This window comes from Cordyceps militaris (genome assembly GCF_000225605.1).
Source record: "Cordyceps militaris CM01 unplaced genomic scaffold CCM_S00003, whole genome shotgun sequence".
NCBI classification, from domain to species: Eukaryota; Fungi; Ascomycota; class Sordariomycetes; order Hypocreales; family Cordycipitaceae; genus Cordyceps; species Cordyceps militaris.
The window spans coordinates 558457-577984 of NW_006271971.1; the positions used below are offsets into that span (position 1 = coordinate 558457).

Here is a 19528-nt window from a genome sequence, read left to right on the forward strand (position 1 = left end):
CCGGGGTTGCGAGTGTTGCACACGCCGCTGGCCGGGACTTGCATATAGACAATATCAAATAAGAAGAGATAGACGGAGCAATGACGGTTACATATCAAGTACCGCCCCCCCCCCAAAGCGTTCAGCCCCAACGCCACATCGACCTCGCAAGCAAACAAATGCACGATGAAAGACTATCTATCCCCAAGAGTCTCGGGCCCAATGCTGCGTTTCCATGGCCGACGAACCTCGCCATTCGGCAGAGCGCAAGACAAAAAGCATGATACATTGGAAATGCGCACTGCTGGTTCGGTCCAATGGCAACAGACACAAGTGGTTCATGTTGTCTGACTTTGTCGGATCGAGACATGTTTCTTCCCACACAGCATCGAACAAGCCTTGCATTGTATAGGACGCCCCCCGAGTACATAAGATACCAAGAAAGAAAAGTTGCTTTTTTGCTGAAAGGGGAGGGGAAAGAAAAGCTTGGCCGGCCATCGTCCGCCCGCCGTGTCTGCCGACCGACCCCGATCTGACACCTAGCTATGCGTTCTCTGCCGTGCCAGCAGCGTAGTAGGATCGTGAGAACCAAGAAAAGTGAAGCCCCCCCCCCCCCACCACCCCCGAACTTGTCTCTTGTTCAATGGAGCTGAGTCTGCGTCACACGCGAGGAGGGGGAGGCAAATGTGCCAAGCTGTCGGGTTTGCGGTGACTAACCAACCACAGCGGGAGGGGGAGGGTATCACCAACCGCCAGCTGATAAAACAGGCAGGCGGGAAAGGTGTAACTAGTCTTCAAAATAGAAGTACCGATTTGCGCAACACAGCAGTTGCCTTTCTTGGGAGGAGTCGGGCTTTGTCACCGCGAAACGGATTTAGCTTGCCGTCGTTTTATGCCGGGCGAGATTATGCCGCTCAAGAGGACGATTCCCGAATGGTTGAGACAAGAAGAGTCTCTGTGCTGGCCAATTATCCCCCGCAACCAGGCTCGACAATCGTCCTCTTGAGACGTCTTGGCGGATATCGAGACTGCCGGACAGCGAGAGCGACCGACAATGGGTACTAAATGCACGCCCAACGAAGGGCTCTGGTAAAACACACAAAAAGCAAGATGGAAGAATATGGAGCGCTCCTTTTTTTTGTCTATTTTTGCTGCAACTGCACGTGGTGAGCTATTCTGCATTCCAGTGGGTGAAACCCAACGACCTTGTTTCTTCCTCTTCTTCTTTTTTGCGGCCTCGCGTCGTCGTGGCCCAGCAAGGGAGATATGCGGGGGAAGCCTGCCAACGAAACTAGCCAACGAGGATGGAATACTGGGTAGCTGCGAGGTCTGTGGCGCTATTTCTCCGTTGGTCAGCTCCTTTTTTTTTTCTCCTCGTGTGCCATGCCCGGTACAGCTGAGCTGGCTCGCTGATGGGCTGTGGAGGGATCTGAGACATGGTGACATTCAAGCCACTCGCACTTGTTTCCCTTGTGTCGATTCGAGACAACAGCCATCCCATGTTGGTGAGGCCATCCAATCGTGGGCCGTCCCATGTCGCTGTTGGAGCGCAGAAAGCTTACTTCTCGTACGTGCAAGGTGGCTGGCTGTTGGAGGATAAACATGCACCCTCTTTTTTTATCCACCATGGAGAGTCGAGACAAACAGGATGTTGTCGCCACTCTTTAGCTCGTACGCCTCCTCGCCCTCGAGCTCCCAGTCTGCATCGTTGACGAGGACCAAGATGCCTGGGCGTCTAGATCGGCGGCGGAGTCGTGTTAGAAAACCGTTTCGCAAAATAAAAAAAAGAGAAAGAGCTTCAGCAGTGAGTAGTGGAGGGAACAAGACTACTGCGATGACCAGCAGGGGGCAGGAGGGACGGGATATGGAATTCTTTTACCGCCTCGCCTTTGCGGGGTTCCGGTAGTGTGGGCAGACGGGCGTATCTGAGACGTACAGGTGGTCTTCTAGCACAAAGAGCTCTTTTCTGGTGTCGTTCATGACGTTTTGGCAGAGATGCTCGATCAGGAAGGCAATGGTGGTGGGCTTCCCATCCTTGTCCCGCGCGGGCAGAGAGAGCGAATGGAGTCTCTGGTCTGAGAAAAGCATCTCAAGCCCGCCACTATTTTCGAGTCAGCTGGAGTGTTCTGCTGCAGCTCGCTTCGAGCTCGCACGATTCGATGCCAGCGGTAGCACCATGCAGGAGTCGCAGCTCCATCTCAACCTGGGTAAACGTACGAAAACTCGACCGCCAATGAGATTTGCTCCGTGGAAGCCGCCATTTTGACAGGCGTCTCTCTAAAATTTGCTGAATGGTAGAAATCTGGTTATATTGCTTGAATTCGATGGAAATTAAGATTTGTGTTAGTATTTGAGTAATTTGAGTGACGTTGGGCAGCAAACGGCTACGGCCAATGAACCGATGACTAATCATAGGTCATCACCAAAAAGAACTGCATCTGGCACTTGGCAAGCTGCAGCCAATCAGCGTACGAGGTGGACACAATTTTCAGACTCACACCAACAGCCGAGCCCGGTAATTGCTGCGAACATGGGCAGCCAAGACGTCTCAATAGAGTATCTGTCTGCCGGCGCCAACAGGCAAACCGCGGTGGCGGACTGGAGCCGGGGCGGCCTGCTGGCTTTTGGCGCAGACACCAACATTGCCCTCTGGGTGCCTAAGGTACAAGATCTCATGACCATTTTTCTATCCAAGTGAGGAAATGAAATGCTAATGTATGGCCTTTTAGGATGATACGCAACGGGGAATTTCAGGACTGTTGCGGGGGCATGGCGATGTCGTCAAGGCTGTGACGTTTCTACCAGAGGAGGAGGGCGACGAGGCGAGCTATCTCATCAGCGGTGCCAACGACAAGTCTCTGATTGTGTGGAAATCCGCGCTCGATCAAGCGAAATTTGAGCAGCTTCACACGGCGCACGACCACGCCGGCGCCATCAACTGCATCACGGCGATCCGCCTCGGCAGCCAACCAGCACAATGGCTCGTGGCCACCGGCGCCGCTGACGCCTCGATTCACATCTGGCGCTTTGCCGCCGACGTGCTGACGCTGCTTCAGAGCATCAAGACGACGCCCAAGTTCTTCCCGCTGTCGCTGTCGCTGAGCTGGCTCGGCGACGGCGGCGACGCGCTTGCGCTAGCCGCCGCCGGCACCAAGGACAGCATCCAGATCCTCACCACCGCGGTTGAGCCCGGCGCGGACGCTGTCCAGTTTCACGTACAGGCTACCCTGCGCGGCCACGAAGGCTGGATCCGGTCATTGAGCTTTGCGCGCGAGAGCAGCAAGCCGGGCGCCGACGTGCTGCTCGCCTCGGCCAGCCAGGACAAGTACGTGCGCATCTGGCGCTTCCACCAAGGCCAGGAGGAGGTGCCGCCCACTGCGCCGACGGCTGCCGCCGATGACGACAGCGCACACCACCTGCCCGGTAACTCGCCCGCGAACAAGGCGCACCGAATCACAGCCGCCGGCAAGCACTTCTCCGTCCGCTTCGAGGCGCTGCTCCTCGGCCACGAGGACTGGATCTACAGCGCCCGGTGGCACCGCGCCGACGCACCCAGCGGCGGCGGTGCGCTGCGCCTGCTCTCGGCGTCGGCGGACAACTCGCTCGCCATCTGGGAGGCGGACGCGACGTCGGGCATCTGGGTGAGCACGGTGCGGCTCGGCGCCATCTCGCGCGAAAAGGGCGCGACGACGGCGACGGGCAGCACCGGCGGCTTCTGGACGGGCCTGTGGGCGCCCGACGGCCGTTCCGTGGCGTGTCTCGGTCGCACGGGCAGCTGGCGGCGGTGGGCGTACGACGACGCCCGCGACACGTGGCGGCCGTGCCTGGGCGTGTCGGGCCACACCAAGGCCGTCACGGGCGTGGCCTGGGCCCGGGACGGCGCGTACCTGCTCTCGACCAGCCTGGACCAGACGACGCGGCTGCACGCGCAGTGGACCGCGTCGGGCGGCGGGCAAAACACGTGGCACGAGATGGCGCGGCCGCAGATTCACGGCTACGACCTCAACTGCATCGACGCCATCAGCGCGACGCAGTTCGTCTCGGGCGCCGACGAGAAGCTCATGCGCGTCTTCAGCGAGCCGCGCGCCGTCGCCGGTCTGCTGCACCGTCTCGGCGGCATCGGCAGCGCCGAGGACGCGGCCGCCATGCCCGACGCCGCCAACATGCCGGTCCTCGGGCTCTCCAACAAGGTCGTCGACGATGACGACGACGAGGGCCAGCCCGCCGCCGCCGACGACACGGACCGCCCGCCGCTCGAAGACGCGCTCTCGCGCGCCACGCTCTGGCCCGAAACGGAGAAGCTCTACGGCCACGGGTACGAGCTGTCGTGCCTGGCGGCCAGCCACGACGGGCGGCTCGTGGCGAGCGCGTGCCGCGCCAGCTCCCTCAACCACGCCGTGCTGCGGCTCTTTGAGACGCGGCGGTGGACCGAGCTGCGGCCGCCGCTCGCCGCGCACACGCTGACGGCGACCCGGCTGCGCTTCGCCCCAGACGACGCGTTTCTGCTGAGCGTCGGGCGCGACCGCCAGTGGGCCGTGTTTCAACGCCGCGCGGAGCCAGACGACGACGACGCGCCGTATGCGCTGCTGCAGGCGAACCCAAAAGGCCACGCCCGCATGATCCTCGACTGCGCCTGGGCGCCGCTCACCGACGGCCGCCCGCGGCTGTTTGCTACCGCGGGACGGGATAAGCAGATTCGCATCTGGCGCGGGCAGGTCGACGACGCCGAGGGCGGCGCGCTGCTGGCGTTTACGCAGGCGGCTGCGCTGTCGGTTGGCGTGCCGGTCACGGCGGTGGACTTTTTGCCGCGGCCGGCGGCGGCGGGGGAGCGAGCCGGCTACGTGCTGGCGTTTGGCACGGAGAGCGGACGCGTGGGCGTGTGCGCGGTGTCGCTGGACGGCGCGGAGACGCAGGAGCGGGAGATGCCAGCCGAGGTGCACCTCCCCAAGACGGTGATGCAGCTGGCGTGGCGGCCGGCGCGGACTGGGGCCGGCGCGGAGCTGGCGGTGGCAGGGGAGGACGCTTCGCTGCGTGTGTATGCATTTACGGATGGCTTTCTGCAAGGCGTATGAAAAGTATATATGATGATGAATGAAAATGCACGAATATCGCAAGGCCCATTGTGTGAAAGTGTATACGTATTATTATCATTAAGGTCTCGTTTGGTGAGAGTATGTTTAGTTATGCATAATGTACAATGTTGGTCATCCCTACACCCATGTAACAACGCCATACCAAAGCGAGTTTGTCACCTCACATGGATGCCAACTTGCCCTGCCCAAGTCTTTTCCCGTGTTGTACATGTCCCGTTCCGCACGCACTATAATTCGTCTGCGTTTATGGCCGTCGGTGCGTCGATTGCCCGTTCCGTACCCTCTCTCTCCCTTGTATTTTTGGTCACAGCCCTGTTTCGATTCTGCGCATCTCGACCGGCGGGCTTGCGCCCTCTACAGCTCCGCCTTGACGAGCGGGGTGGTTTCGGCGGCGGTGACGATGGGCATCGTCGCATCCAGCACGCCCGAGGCGAGGACCTCGCGGACAGCCTCGCGGGCCGAGGCGGCCACGTCGATGCTCTCGCCGTTGATGTAGTACCAGACGCGGCCGGCGAGCACGGTGATGTGGTGGGGGAGGTAGAGGACGGCGGCAATAAAGGTGAGGCTGAAGAGAAGAAAGACGATGGAGTCTGCGGCGGCGGGGGGGGGTATTAATATTAGCCAAGGTCGGACATGAGGTTTTCAAACCACCAGTGATCGGGTCGGCAAGGACGTACAAAAGGCAAACTTTTCCCAGGGCGTAAACATGTACACGGCAAAGGTGACTTCAATCTGAATCTGCTTCTTGCGCAGCCACTTTGTGAACTGGGAAAAGGTCGACATGGCTGCGGTTGGGGTTGCGTGCTGCTGGAGTTTGCCGAAGAGGGCACTTTGTGCGTGGATGGAGGGGGAGGAGCCGATTGTCGAGCCGTTGGGGGTTGATAGTGCTGGCTTTGTCGAGGTATGTAGGAGAGAGTTTCGTGTTGGGAGGGAGCGATTGTGGAAAAGGTCGTCGGGGGTTGGTGTGGTTTTCGCTTGCTTGGCGGAGGCAGAAAGAGGGCTTGCTTGGTTGATGGTGTCGCTTCGGAGTCGACGGGAACAAGATGAAAAAGGGACCATCGACTCACTCTCCACTGTAGCGCCGCCAGGGGTCGCGACCGTCATGCTAGCGCCGCCAACTGGGTTTTGACAAGTCATCCTGGCCGTCATCGAGGGCATATATCGGTGCTGTTTATTTAATGTTGTTGGTTTTGGCAAGACACTTTTTTTTTTCATTATTTTTTCAAACATGTAGTTATCATAGTCGAGCTGTGGAAAGCTCAGCTGAGTCCCTAAGGAGACCGTGCCGCTTACACAGACAAACGGACCTCTCCAAAAATTAGCCACTCACCATGATCCCATCCCATCCCATCTTTCCATCCCTCACAACCTCAAATCATGACCCCGACATTCCGTCTCCTCCACATCGCCACCTCCACCCTCCAGTCCTTCCCCATCGGCCAGTCGCCGCCCTACCTCGCCCTCTCCCACGCCTGGTCCGACCGCAACTTCCCAGCCCGCCTCCCCTTAGGCCCGTCCTTTGGCTGCCTCGCCATCCAGCAGACCCTCCGCCAGCGCACCGCTCTCGCCCACATTCGCCACTGCTGGATCGACCTCTTTTGCATCCTCCAAGACTCAGACGAGGATGTGTGCGCACAGATCCCCCTCATGGGCCGCATCTACAGCGACGCCGCCGCCGTCCTCGTCCTCCTCACCAGCACCCTCGGCATCTCGCAGACGCACGTCGATCGCGGCGTCGCGCACCTCGCGCCCGCCCTCGCCGTCTGGCGCGCCGAGACGTGGACCGACGACGCCGTGCGCCGCCACTGGACGCGCGGTGACGGCCGCGCCGCGCTCCAGCACGCCATGGATGTCCTCGCGCGCTTCGCCGACGCCACCTGGGGCACGCGCGTCTGGACCCTGCAGGAGTACCTCCTCGCGGGGGACCTGGTCTGGATCGGCGCCGACCTCACACCGATATCCATCCCCGATGAGCTCTTCGTCGCCATACCCCGTCTGTGCGAGGAGCTGGACATTGCCGAGTGTGCCCGCCGCGGCGACCCGGCGACGAGCAGGTATGAGCTGCTCTTTTCGCACTTTGCAGGCATGGCGGCGCGCCGCATCCACGCCACGGACCGCACCCGCGTCATGGAGATGCTCGGCAACCGCGCCGCGTCCTTCCCCGTCGACGAAGTGTACGGCGCCATGGCCGTATCGACGGTGGAGATTGGCGTCCGCCCGCGGGAGACGCGCGAGAGCGCGTGGAAGCGGTGGACCGAGGCGGCGCTTGCGGCTGGTCATGTGCGCTGGCTCCTGCTGCCGCTGGCCATGCGTACGGCGGCGGGCGTGACTGCGTGCGCCGAGGTGCTCTGTGCGAAACGCCATCTGCTGTCGTCTGCCTCGGGGCTGGACACCGTCTCGCCGTACGGTCCGGTGACGGTGTCTGACGGCACCGTGTCCATGACCGCGCGACCGATTGGATCTTGCACCGTCCTCCGGCCGCTCGGCCCCGTGCATCGGAGCCACCACGGGTGGGTGCACCGCGACCTGACCCTCATTCTCTACGCCCAGGGCCGCTGGTTTGCCGCCGTCGACGTCGCCGTCGCCTTTGGCGCCGGGCGCTACTCCCCCAAGCAGCTGCTCATGATTGCGCAGATCCTCGTCCACAACTACGACCGCGCGCTGCGGTGTATCCAGCACCGCGCCGAGGCCACATTCCAGCTTACACTCCCGTCGGCGCGATATGAGCGCGTGTGGGCCGACTGGATGCAGCTGCAGGCGCAGTGCGTCATGGACGCGCTCAACTTTGGATGCGCGCATCTGCTCCGCGTGCGTCCCGCCGCAGCGCAGGCCTCGTTTCTGACCGTGCTCGTCACCGACGGGCGCGCGCCGGACGGGACGCTCGTGGCGTTTGAGTGCAACGCGCGCGGAGCGGATGGGCGGCATAAACTCCTGATCGGCGAGACGCCGGCTAAAGAGCCCAGCGGCGCACAAGCGCTGTGGCACAAAGCCGGCGTCACGATCTCCGTAGGGGAAGACCATGCAGAGGGATGGGATGCCATCCCTCTGGTCGAGATTCGTATTGGGGGGGCGCGGTGTCAGGTGTGCAAGCGAGCTGCTGCTCCCAACACCGAAGCGCAGATGCCTAGCCAGACGCGCAGCCCGACAGGAGATGACGCGGGTCGTCGGCGGTGGCGGAAGCGCCGCAGAGAGGAGGCGCGTCGACGGAACATCAAAGTTATCAGGTCCAGACTGAAACAACGTGCACCGGCGCGACGACGCTATATTCTACTGAAAGAACTCGAGGTCACGGTTGGGGAAGTGTTGTAGAAATGGCCGCGACTCAATCACTGGTAAGCAAGCCACCATCGTCGCCTCTATCCAACTTCAAACTTCTTTATTTTTTATCCATCAAGTAAATCGAAATAATGCCCGAGCCGCATGGAAGCCAACTCCTCTTTAGCTATATGCTGTTCTTCCAAAAGCCGACCGCAAGGCCGTGTTTTCCGGCCAACGCCTCGTCAGCCTCGTCATCAGCTGCGCCCCCAGCCCTACATCGCCCTTGCAGGCCCATCTAACCATTCTCCATCAACCGTCTCTCACCAAACACGAATATTCGCAGCGGCACAGCAGCGTCACAGCAGCGTCAAGGCAGATGCGCGAGCCATGGTCTCTCAGCAACAATCTGCCTCCAGTAACCGCGACCGCTGCCGCCAACGGCCAAATCTGGTAAGATGTGGTAAATGTAAGTGGTGCAGTGTATAAAGCCTCTGTCTATAAGTACTGAAATAAAGCTTCAAAATAGTATCTTGATTCTGTCACGGGCGGACTCAACTCGTTACAACAAACTTGGATACAGAAATAACTTGCTCACTAGATGATGGTAGAGTTGACACCTAGAACACTATGCTGACAATTTCCCAATTCTGCCATGCTCGTACTTTTCAGCCTGAGCACCCTCACCATTCGAATATGCGTGCGACTCAAGAATATCATCATCCTCATCCGCCAGGCGCTCCCTCACGTCATTCTGGATCACCGCTACCACTTGCTCCCATGGCGTCCTTGGCCGCCGTGGCTTTGCCTTTGCCTTCGCTCTTGCCTTCGCTCTTGCCTTCGCTCTTGCCTTCATCATGCTGACTTTCAGAACTTTCGCCTACATTAGGCCCCCCCATTGCGTATTTGTCGCAGTAGACCGGATCAAGCCAGATTGAGTCATCCCCAAGCTCCTCAGGGGTTGAAGGTGTGACCTGCAGTGTGGGCCATTTATCGTTAGTGGGCTTGACAAGCCCGTTCGGGTAGACGTGGAACGAGGTCTCTCGGTTGTCCCTCTTGAGATTCTTTGTACCGATTGCTCCAGAGCCATGAAATGGGTCGTTGCGACCCCTCTGACGCAGTGTTGGGTGAGGATTGCCGCTATAGAGGAATGTCAGTGTCACAAGACAAGATTGCGAAATGAAGAAGTGCTCGCAATTCTTACTGTATCTCCCCAGTAGTAACCTTGCTTACTCTACTGGCAAGATGGGGGTACTTTGCTTCAACGATGTCGAGGTATTCTTCAAGGGCCCTCTTGACCCAGTCGACGGGCTTCGATGTATTGCTTTGCAACCATCTGATCGACTTCGAGGCTGCCGCGGTGGTTGAGAAAGCTCGAGACATTGTTCAATGCGTTAGATGGCTTTATTATACTGAGGACAGAGACGAGTATGAGTGAGTGAGAGCGAGGAGATATTTATATTGGGTGCAGCAGGAATATGTTGGTACCAAAGTACAAGAACACGTTGGTACCTCATGAGCCATATAGTCAGAGTAAGGAATGCTGCCTGCTGCCTATTACTGCCCCTGCTGCCCCTGCTGCCTGGTGCCTCCTTGACAACTCGGCCTAATACCTACCTACGCGAGTGGGGGGTGTTTTCTGACATGGCCTCCAACATGTTTTCTCTGTCTGACATATTTCTCAGCCATGTCACGATGAATCTGGTATTTCTGACATGTTTTTTAAGGCAGTTCTGAAGTTTCTCTTCGATCGTGACATGCCTTAAAAATATTTTGATCTATGGAAATTCCCCAGAGGAAAACACCTCCCGCGTAAGGTAACCTGGTTTATGGTCGCAGGCAGCCTCTGTGGTTCGCACAGAGGCGGTTGGTTCGAACAGGGTCGCACCAATTTTAACCCGAGTCCACCTTACGTCAGTAGCAGGGGCGTGATCTGTCTTGCCACGTTGACGGCAGCGGGGATTGACAGCGAGAAAACAACAGATCATGTTACCCGCCACGCACAGCGGCGTTCAGCCTACGAGATGGCATTCACGGCATCCACTGATAGTGGCGTTCTGACATAGAAGGTACCACAACCTTGTGCAAAAATCGGTGACTCAGTCACAGCTTTTTGGCCCTGGCGAGTAAACCAACCCACCGTATCCACCTGTCCCCTCGTCAGTCACACGGTACATCGGCTGGTAATTTGACAACACCATCTGGTCAATTGACAATAGTCCTAAACCCATTTAGGAAGTGTGGACTAAAAAGGATATTCAGTATTACCTATTCAACAGGTATCGCGCTAGTATGAAGAGCGGAGCAGTCACGTGTTTCGCCGTACATCTTAAGTTCGTGTTTCTTCTTGAGTCTTACGAGGCGCTGTCTTCTTCTGATTGTTTGATCCTGCTTTTGGTTCGCTATGACGGCGCAAACGTCATTGTTCTTTCGTGGCTGTAAGCTCATCTTACACCCGTCCGCATTATTTGCTCGTACTCTCAGGTATCCACGGTCATGTCTAGCAAGAGCAATGTCTACCTCTAGCTCCAAACCACCACCAATGATATACGAAGCCATCGACGAAGAAACAATCCCCAATTATAGCCCAAGCGACTATCATTCGACGCATCCGGGCCAGGTCCTCAATGACAGATACCAGACAATCACAAAACTGGGATGGGGTTTTGGTTCTACTGTCTGGTTGGCAGAAGATCTGCGGCGGTATTCCTATCCCTCCAGTCGCCTTTTCGGGGCGAGTGCTGATTCGTTCGTAGATGTAAGGAGAAACCGGCATCTCCTCGCTATGTGGCCGTCAAGATTGGAGCCTGCAGATATGCCAGCATCGCTGCTGCTGAACACGAGTTGACGCTCTCGCAGCGCATTGCCGCGGCCAACCCGTCGCATCCTGGCGCCGAGTACATCAGAGTCCCAATCGACCACTTCCAAGTCGACGGATCGCAGGGGACTCATGTCTGCTTGGTGTACCACCCCATGAGAGAAACAATGTATGACTTCCGGCACCGCTTTAAGAACCAGCGATTTCCGCCAAAGATCCTGAAGCTGTATGTTGCCATCCTGCTACAGGGGCTCAACTACCTGCACACCGAGTGCCGTATCATTCATACAGGCAAGTCTCTACTATCCTTGCCGGCCGGCCATCCCTCTGTTGGATTCAACTAGCTGACGGTCCACATTAGACCTTAAAGAGGATAATGTCTTGGTCAATCTAGAGAGCGAGTCAGTCTTGGAAGACTTTGTCCAGCATCATAGACACACTCCTCTCGGCCGACATGTCACGAATGACGAGCACACCACCTACCTATCCGAGAGTAATTTTGGGCCTCTTCGCGACTTCTTCATTCTTCCAGAGATTGCCGACCTGGATCTGGCGCAGCCTGGCCTCGAGACCGTCTGTATTCATCCGGCCCAGCCACACCGCTACCGCGCGCCCGAAGTCATTCTAGGAACCGGATGGACATACAGTGCAGATATTTGGAACATGGGCGTGTTGGTATGTTCGCCGGGGTGCGTGCTCGACTCGCGTAAGATACCGCTGACAATGTAGATATGGAACATGATGGAAGGCAGAGATTTGTTTACCGACCTCAAGGACGAGCAGGGGCACTACAATGTCCAGGCTCATCTGGCGCAGATGATTGCCCTGCTTGGTCCCCCTCCCAAGGTTCTCCTCGAGCGAGAAAGAAAGTTTCGCAAATTGGCCTTTAAACCGGAAATGCAAAACCCCCAGGGCCAGTCCTGCAGCAATGCATTCCAATACTTTGGCGGTCCTTTCTTCGATGACGATGGTAAGCAACCGATCCTGTCAGGAAACCTTCTGCCTGCTGACCACGCTTCTGCCCCCCCGCCAGGAGAATTCATCCGCAAGGACTTGATTCCCAAGGACGTCGCGCTTTCCGACACCGTCACGCTTTTCCAGGGAGAGGAAAAACAACAGTTCCTCGCGTTTATAGGCAGGATGCTCCAATGGCGGCCGGAACATAGAAGCAAAGCCAAGGACTTGCTCGAGGATCCGTTTCTTCAGCTGGACGGCGACACTGAATGATGGTATGTTAGAAACGCCGGTGGGCCTGGAACGCTTTTACAAAGTAGAGTAAGTCGCAAGAAAATAGTGTGTATATCTACGCGGATTGAGGTGGAACAATAGGGTGACAGCTTACACGGCTGCAACTTTTCAGGCGCGGGGCAGATCAGAGGCCAACGCCAAAGGAGCTGGGCTATTATTCTTGTACAAGTAAAGAAAGAAAATACAATACGTTTACCGCCATCTCTCACCTATTTGAAGAATTCCAGAGCCGATGTTTTCCGTTCCTTGTATACCTTCCACGGGGCATGCAATGCTGAACCACCACGGGACCCCACCTACATCTTCAATCGCCCAGTCCGAGCCTCTTCACAGCCAACGAACCTCCATCCTTCATCTCAGCACTCGCTCAAACGCAGCACCCGCCTCCATCCTCAATTCGCTCCATCCACGACCCCCGCATCTCCGATCTCGCCATGCTGTGTCTTCTGCGCCGCGCGCGCCTCCTCACCCCGTCCCTCCCGTCCTCGCATCAACCTCTCAGCAGCACAGCACTCACCCTGCAGCGCGCGATGCCCACGCGTCCCAGACACCCTCCCGATTGCGACCTTGAAGAGTCGTACCTCAAAGGCAGCGGGCCCGGCGGTCAAAAAATTGTAACCCCCCTCCCCGCCCTTCCCCCCCACCAAATCCATTTCCTCACTAAACCTCCGAGGAGAACAAAACCAACTCGGCCGTGCAACTCAAACACATACCGACCGGCATCGTCGTCAAGTCGCAGGCGACGCGCTCGCGCGCGCAGAACCGCAAGCACGCGCGGGATATTCTCGCCCAGCGCCTGGATGACTTGGAGAATGGGCCCGAGAGTCGCGCGGGCATCGTCGGCGCCGTCAGGAAGAAGAGGGCCGACAGCGCGGCCAAGAAGAGCAGGCGCAAGTATAAAAAGCTGGACGAGGAAAGGGAGCAGCAGCAGCAGCAGCGGGTGACGGGGGCGGCAGAGGATGGGCTTGGAGATGGGATAGCGACAATTGGTACGGCTGTCGAGATGCGTCCATCGAGGCATGAAAGAACAGACAATTCATCAGAGGAACAAAGTGGCTCGTCGCAAACCAATTGTCAAGCATCACTAAACCAATCGGCAGATACCACATCTAGATCATAGTAAATTGAGCAAGTCATTGCCTCAAAGCATCCTGAATTACATATCAAAACGAAATCATTCAAATTGAAAAGCGAGCAAGTCATAGCACTCCAAAACACTCGAATTCCCATGGAAATCACAACGCATTTTTTACTAAGTATACAAACTTAACCGTCGCATTCCATTGGGCTACACCCTTTAGCAAAGATATAAAAAGAATTTTTGGTGTGAAACTTCAGCGTCTAGTCCGTAAGCCTCGTCAAATACCCAGCCGAGCTACAGCACACAGGCCGTTGCCATTACCCCCAAATAACCAGCACCCAACCTCTTTACTTCATCAAGCGCGTCGCAAATACGAGGGTCGATTTTGGCACGCACGAGGCCAGAATATACTCCGTCGTTCGCCATCTTCGCAGTCCTTGCCAGCGTTGAAGGAAAGGGGGTCTTTGTTTTGGTGTTCCTCTGCTAGGCAAGCGTCAGTTCAAGTGTTGAGCCCTGGCCGGCCGGAAAAATTCACCTTAGAAGCACTTGCGGTGGACGATAGAGGGTCCGCTCTCATCGTACTCCTGCTTGGAAATCCACATTTGCTGGAAGGTGGACAGGGAGGCGAGAATGGAACCACCGATCCAGACGGAGTACTTGCGCTCGGGGGGAGCAATGATCTTGACCTTCATGGAAGAAGGAGCAAGAGTGGTAATCTCCTTCTGCATACGGTCGGCGAGACCAGGGTACATAGTGGTACCACCAGACTAAAAGAGTTAACGACCAAGCCAGGGAAAACAGGCGGGTCCAACATACCATGACAATGTTGCCGTAGAGATCCTTGCGGACATCGACATCGCACTTGATGATCGAGTTGAAGGTGGTGGCGTGGATGCCGCCAGACTCGAGACCGAGGACAGAGGGCTGGAAGAGAGCCTCGGGGGTACGGAAACGCTCGTTACCAATGGTAATGACCTGACCGTCGGGAAGCTCGTAGGACTTCTCGAGAGAAGAGCTCTGGGCAGCAGTCTGGATCTCCTGCTCAAAGTCAAGGGCGACGTAGCAGAGCTTCTCCTTGATGTCACGAACGATTTCACGCTCGGCGGTGGTGGAGAAGGCGTAACCACGCTCGGCGAGAATCTTCATCAGGTAGTCGGTAAGATCACGGCCAGCCATGTCGACACGGGCAATGGCGTGGGGAAGAGCGAAACCCTCGTAGATGGGGACAACGTGGGTGACACCATCACCAGAGTCGAGGACAATACCGGTGGTACGACCAGAGGCGTAGAGGGAGAGGACGGCCTGGATGGAGACGTAGAAGGCGGGAGCGTTAAAGGTCTCGAAGACAATCTGGGTCATCTTCTCACGGTTGGACTTGGGGTTGATAGGAGCCTCGGTAAGGAGGACGGGGTGCTCCTCGGGGGCGACACGGAGCTCGTTGTAGAAGGTGTGGTGCCAAATCTTCTCCATGTCGTCCCAGTTGGTGACGACACCGTGCTCGATGGGGTAGCGGAGGGTAAGAATACCACGCTTGGACTGAGCCTCGTCACCAACGTAGGAGTCCTTCTGGCCCATACCGATCATGATACTGCGAAATGGCGTTAGACGTTGGTGGGGGCGTTGAGGGGGGCGCATGCGCGCAAGAGTGCGTGGGCGGCGCAGGGGGTTCCAGCGCATCTCTTTGTTTTCGGCAAGACTTACCCATGATGACGGGGACGACCGACGATGGAAGCTGCGGTAAAGAATCAGCGGAAGCTCGAGATTTCGCCGTTCATCAGGCGCACGTTGGCCGTTGGGCCAAAAAGCGTGCAAACTGGCGACAGGAGCTAAAGTGGGGTACTTACGGAAAACAGCTCGGGGCGCATCATCACCGGCGAAACCGGCCTTGCACATACCGGAGCTGCAGCGCTGGTCAGTATGGAAGAAATGAATTAAAAAGCCTCGCTCGTCATTCTGAGCCCAACGTTATCCCCATCCTGCCTGCCAGACGAACAGTGCGCAGCGTGTTGGCGCGAACGGCGATGGCTCTGTCGAGCTGGCAGATCGACCAGGAGGGGTAAGGGGGCTCAGGCAGGCGAACTTGTCGGTGAGGCGGTGGGGGTTAGGAGCTTACCCATTGTCGATGACGAGGGCAGCAACTTCTTCTATAGAGACGCAAAGTCATGTCAGTAATTGATTCAAGGCACTACAGAGGCAATGGCATCGCAGGTGGCGGAAGCAGCAGCAGCATGCATCGCGGGGAGGGGCGGGATTGCGTAAACGCGGCGGCGAGGTGACAAAAGCAACAGCAACGTACCCTCCATGGTTGCGAGTGTGGATTAGTGAAGAGTAAATAAAAAAAGAGTCGGAGGGATGCGACGAGAGGAAGAGCTCAAGGGACGACGAGGACCTCGAGAGCTGGATGAGGAGATGGAGATTGAGCCAAAGGGGACAAGACTCGGAGACGGGGAAGAAGGGAAGATGGAGTGGGAATTGAATGTTTTTGTAGAGGGAACAAGATGGAAAGGCCAGAGGCAGGAAGGGAGGGGCTCGAGGGAAAGGAGGCAAGTATCTCCGCCGCGTGCTTTGGGCGGGGCGGTACATGAGGCAGGCAGGCAAGCAGCACCAGCGGCAGCAGCTGGTACGAGCGGGTGGGCGCTGGACTGGACGGACTGGACGCCCTGGACACCACCAAACTCACTGACGGCCAGTGAGTTTAACCAGCCGCCAACGAAAAAATAGTTGTGGGCGGGCCGGCACCAGCAGTTTGAGGGGTGTGCACTGCCACCAGAGTACGAGTTACTGGTGCCATCTTTGGCGTCCGTTATCAGCAAGTGAAAAAAGCAGGAAAAAAATTAGCTGCTTCTAGGCATACATAAAATCCGTTTTAGCCAGATGAATGCAAAGAATACCCCGTGGTCAATCCTCGACGGACCGACCTCTTCTGCAACCCAGGAATGCTGAGCCCCAGCTGCCATAGTTACACTTCTCTTCTTCAGCACTCACTCCCGTCAAGTCAAGTGCTCACTAACAGCCCTCACCCGCCTCTGATTCGTCCGTCACTTCCGGTTGGTGGACCCAAAGTTGTGGCTTGGCCTCTCGCCTGGAGACGCCTAACCTAAAACTGGTTCAAATTCGTTCAAATTCTTCCTTCTGTCTGACCCCGAAACCTCTCACCAGCGGCTGTGACGGGCGGCCCTGCCAGTCCATCCCATCCATGTCGTCATCTAGCAGGAAGCCATCATCTTACCTCTTCCACCACTATCATACATGAAATGTCTTCCATCGCCGCCCGTCCGCAAAACCTCTTGTTCCATTCCTGACTCACTAAAAATACGCACCACACTAACACCAACCATCCTTACAAATGCCAACATCTCTCCGCAGAGATAGCACTCGTGTGGCGTAACCCGACGTCGTCACCCAGCCCACAACGGCCCATTCCCACACCTCGTCTCGCCTCTTGACGCGCAAGCGAGCTTGTGTGCATATCTCGTTGAGGCGGGGTATTCTAATAACTAGTCACCGTCCCTAATTCAATCCATTTCTCACAAATCTAGATGCCATCGAAGACTGTATTCTACCAACCTTGACCGCCTCTTGCGTCATCTCGCCTCTCACTTCGCCTCCCAGTGACCCAGGGTTCCAGGGTCCTGGCACTGTTACATCAGAAACCCTACTTCGGAGCCCTACCAGACTTCATTTCCTCCAGCCCTACAAATTAATCACCGTCGATATCGTCCTCGCCGTTCCTCTTTTCCCACACATTTCGAAGCGTTACTTTTTCTCTTTTTCTAACCACCACTCCAACGGCATTACCAAACGGCTTCGCTCACACTCGAGGCAAACAACAGCTCGGCTACGTAGAACGTAACTAACGTCCGCCGTTCCAGCACCCGTCCCCCACAGGCTCTCTATTTTGTTACATTCGTATTTTATCCTTGGCTACATTTGAAAAATCTGGGCTCGATATTCATAGACATTCTCCTCTCACGGCGTACTGCCATTCGCTTGACTTTGTGGTTCGAAATGATGGTACCACTCATGACTACTGCATTGGACGCAGAACGTAGAAGTTTGGCAAACATCACCGCGGAAACTTCAGTGAAGATGGATCTATCATCCTTTTTGTTTCAATATTCAATATTCCTGTCACCACCAGACAGACCATGAAGTTAAAAGAGTCCAGCCACCCAAACAGCCATGAAGGCTGATATTTTGACAACAAGAATTGGTCAAATGACAACAAGCTAAACCGAATTGGTATAGACCCACGCAGCCACTCCACCAAGTTTTATAGGGGATAAACGAGTATTAATTGTATCTTATCTCTTAAGGCTGCCACGATAGCTATAATTAATAAATTCGCTATAATAAAGCCGGCGGCATTGATTGTTAATTAGTTCAGGCGTCGTTCTAGCCCCTGAATCTGCGATAATAACACCTATTGTATCGCCTGTATCGCCTGTATCGCCCGTATCGTCTGTATCGTCTGTATCGTCTGTATCGTCTGAATCGTGAATCTCTGCATCGCTACCAATTCGGTTAGCTTGTTGTCATTTGACCAATTCTTGTTGTCAAAATATCAGCCTTCAACAGCCACGGTCAAAAAGTGAGGCTAGTCTAGATCTAGCTAGCGTCTTCATGAAGCTTCGAGAAGATTGGCCGAACTTCGACAGAGCTTTGAGATGCAAAGATCAACCCCACGTCCCAATTTCTTTTTAAACGGCTTCGCTCTCGCCATTTTCAAGTTCTTTCTCCTTTATACTGTTTTCCGCATATTTTTACTCCATAGACGACCTCAATATCAGATCCAATATACGAACTCGGCAAGACAAAACACCCCGCCTTCAAGTTAACCAACCCCGCCAAAAAAAATCAATCCCAGCAACAACCATGGGTGACAAGCGCCTCAACGAGCTCCTGCGCTGGAGCATCGAAAACACGGAAACCGAGCAGCCCAACGGCACGGGCGCCGTCGCCACCACCGGCGAGGGGGCCTCCGCGGCGCCAGTCTCGAACCTGACGCCCGAAGTCATGGCCGCGCTCATGGGCGGCCCGTCGGACGCGGACCTGATGATCGCCTCGATGGAGATCATCACGGCCGCCGACGTGACGCTCGAGAACAAGCTCATCGCCTTTGACAACCTCGAGCAGCTCATCGAGTCGCTCGACAACGCCAACAACCTGGCCAGCCTGGGCCTGTGGACGCCGCTGCTGGCGCAGCTCGCGAGCCCAGAGGCCGAGATCCGCACCATGGCCGCCTGGTGCATCGGCACCGCCGTCCAGAACAATGAGAAGACGCAGGAGCGCTTGTTCGCCGTCGGCGGGGTGCCGCCGCTCGTGGCGCTGGCAACGAGTCCCGACGAGACGGACACGGTCCGTCGCAAAGCCGTTTACGCGCTCAGCTCGGCCATTCGCAACTACCAGCCCGCGCTGGACGCCGCCGTCGTCGAGCTCGTCGCCGCGGGGCACCCGGCGGACAAGGTGGACGCGATGGACATGGAGGCGGTGGACACCATCATCACGCCGCTGCGCGAAAAGGCCATGGCTGCTGCTTGAGCCATGCAATTCGTCAAGACAAACGGTGGACAACTGCATAAAATCTGGTGTTGGGGCGTTCATACTTGTGCAAAACTAGACAATTACATACCAGGTCCATTTATATGAAAAATGAATGGAATCCTATTTTCAAATCTATTTTGTTGATACATACAAATGTTGGTACACGGGATATGTTTATGCTAGTGACAACGTTCGGCTTCCCCAATTTTTTCGCTCCTCGTAGTACGTTGTTCAGTACGTAACCTTGCCGTAGAACGGGAATCCCAGGGCCTCCAGCAAAAGACGTCCGTGTCTGTCCGAGGTGCCAGTCGTCTGGATGATGATGTCGCAGCCAGGCATCAGGTGAGGCGGGTACATCTGGCAACAAGTCAGTATCCAACACACATACGTAAATTCAACATCAAACATACATCAAAGTTATACTCGAGCTCAGGAAAGTATGACATCCACTCGGGGTTCAGGCCCAGGCCCAGGTTACCTGCGCGGTCGCCCGAGCTGCCCTTGACGCCG

General features: G+C 56.5%; 10 protein-coding genes across 10 annotated transcripts; 5 read left to right on the plus strand and 5 right to left on the minus strand.

Moving 5' to 3' along the window:
* Positions 1-177: 177 nt before the first annotated feature.
* Positions 178-384, minus strand: CCM_03779 (uncharacterized protein; the record flags this gene model as incomplete). Its single annotated transcript, XM_006668927.1, has 1 exon — positions 178-384. The coding sequence occupies one exon, from the start codon at positions 382-384 to the stop codon at positions 178-180; it is 207 nt and encodes a 68-aa protein (XP_006668990.1).
* Positions 385-1596: 1212 nt separating this feature from the next.
* On the minus strand, positions 1597-2240 carry CCM_03780 (ubiquitin-related modifier 1; the record flags this gene model as incomplete). Its single annotated transcript, XM_006668928.1, has 3 exons — positions 1597-1714; positions 1916-2080; positions 2197-2240. 3 exons carry the CDS (start codon positions 2238-2240, stop codon positions 1597-1599), a joined length of 327 nt encoding a protein of 108 aa, XP_006668991.1.
* A 269-nt stretch (positions 2241-2509) lies between these two features.
* CCM_03781 (RNA polymerase II Elongator subunit) lies at positions 2510-5051 on the plus strand (the record flags this gene model as incomplete). Its single annotated transcript, XM_006668929.1, has 2 exons — positions 2510-2641; positions 2709-5051. The coding sequence occupies 2 exons, from the start codon at positions 2510-2512 to the stop codon at positions 5049-5051; spliced, it is 2475 nt and encodes an 824-aa protein (XP_006668992.1).
* A 375-nt stretch (positions 5052-5426) lies between these two features.
* Positions 5427-6209, minus strand: CCM_03782 (uncharacterized protein; the record flags this gene model as incomplete). Its single annotated transcript, XM_006668930.1, has 2 exons — positions 5427-5662; positions 5750-6209. 2 exons carry the CDS (start codon positions 6207-6209, stop codon positions 5427-5429), a joined length of 696 nt encoding a protein of 231 aa, XP_006668993.1.
* A 240-nt stretch (positions 6210-6449) lies between these two features.
* Positions 6450-8381, plus strand: CCM_03783 (Heterokaryon incompatibility; the record flags this gene model as incomplete). The annotated part of the gene is made up of 1 exon (XM_006668931.1): positions 6450-8381. The coding sequence occupies one exon, from the start codon at positions 6450-6452 to the stop codon at positions 8379-8381; it is 1932 nt and encodes a 643-aa protein (XP_006668994.1).
* A 695-nt stretch (positions 8382-9076) lies between these two features.
* Positions 9077-9710, minus strand: CCM_03784 (uncharacterized protein; the record flags this gene model as incomplete). The annotated part of the gene is made up of 2 exons (XM_006668932.1): positions 9077-9467; positions 9532-9710. 2 exons carry the CDS (start codon positions 9708-9710, stop codon positions 9077-9079), a joined length of 570 nt encoding a protein of 189 aa, XP_006668995.1.
* A 1129-nt stretch (positions 9711-10839) lies between these two features.
* CCM_03785 (Protein kinase-like domain) lies at positions 10840-12372 on the plus strand (the record flags this gene model as incomplete). The annotated part of the gene is made up of 4 exons (XM_006668933.1): positions 10840-11030; positions 11084-11421; positions 11507-11820; positions 11875-12372. The coding sequence occupies 4 exons, from the start codon at positions 10840-10842 to the stop codon at positions 12370-12372; spliced, it is 1341 nt and encodes a 446-aa protein (XP_006668996.1).
* A 455-nt stretch (positions 12373-12827) lies between these two features.
* CCM_03786 (peptidyl-tRNA hydrolase domain protein) lies at positions 12828-13513 on the plus strand (the record flags this gene model as incomplete). The annotated part of the gene is made up of 3 exons (XM_006668934.1): positions 12828-13007; positions 13070-13382; positions 13494-13513. 3 exons carry the CDS (start codon positions 12828-12830, stop codon positions 13511-13513), a joined length of 513 nt encoding a protein of 170 aa, XP_006668997.1.
* A 497-nt stretch (positions 13514-14010) lies between these two features.
* CCM_03787 (actin) lies at positions 14011-15777 on the minus strand (the record flags this gene model as incomplete). The annotated part of the gene is made up of 6 exons (XM_006668935.1): positions 14011-14241; positions 14291-15062; positions 15176-15206; positions 15319-15374; positions 15588-15618; positions 15771-15777. 6 exons carry the CDS (start codon positions 15775-15777, stop codon positions 14011-14013), a joined length of 1128 nt encoding a protein of 375 aa, XP_006668998.1.
* Positions 15778-18349: 2572 nt separating this feature from the next.
* On the plus strand, positions 18350-19015 carry CCM_03788 (Hsp70 nucleotide exchange factor (Fes1), putative; the record flags this gene model as incomplete). The annotated part of the gene is made up of 1 exon (XM_006668936.1): positions 18350-19015. One exon carries the CDS (start codon positions 18350-18352, stop codon positions 19013-19015), a length of 666 nt encoding a protein of 221 aa, XP_006668999.1.
* Between the last annotated feature and the right edge of the window lie 513 nt (positions 19016-19528).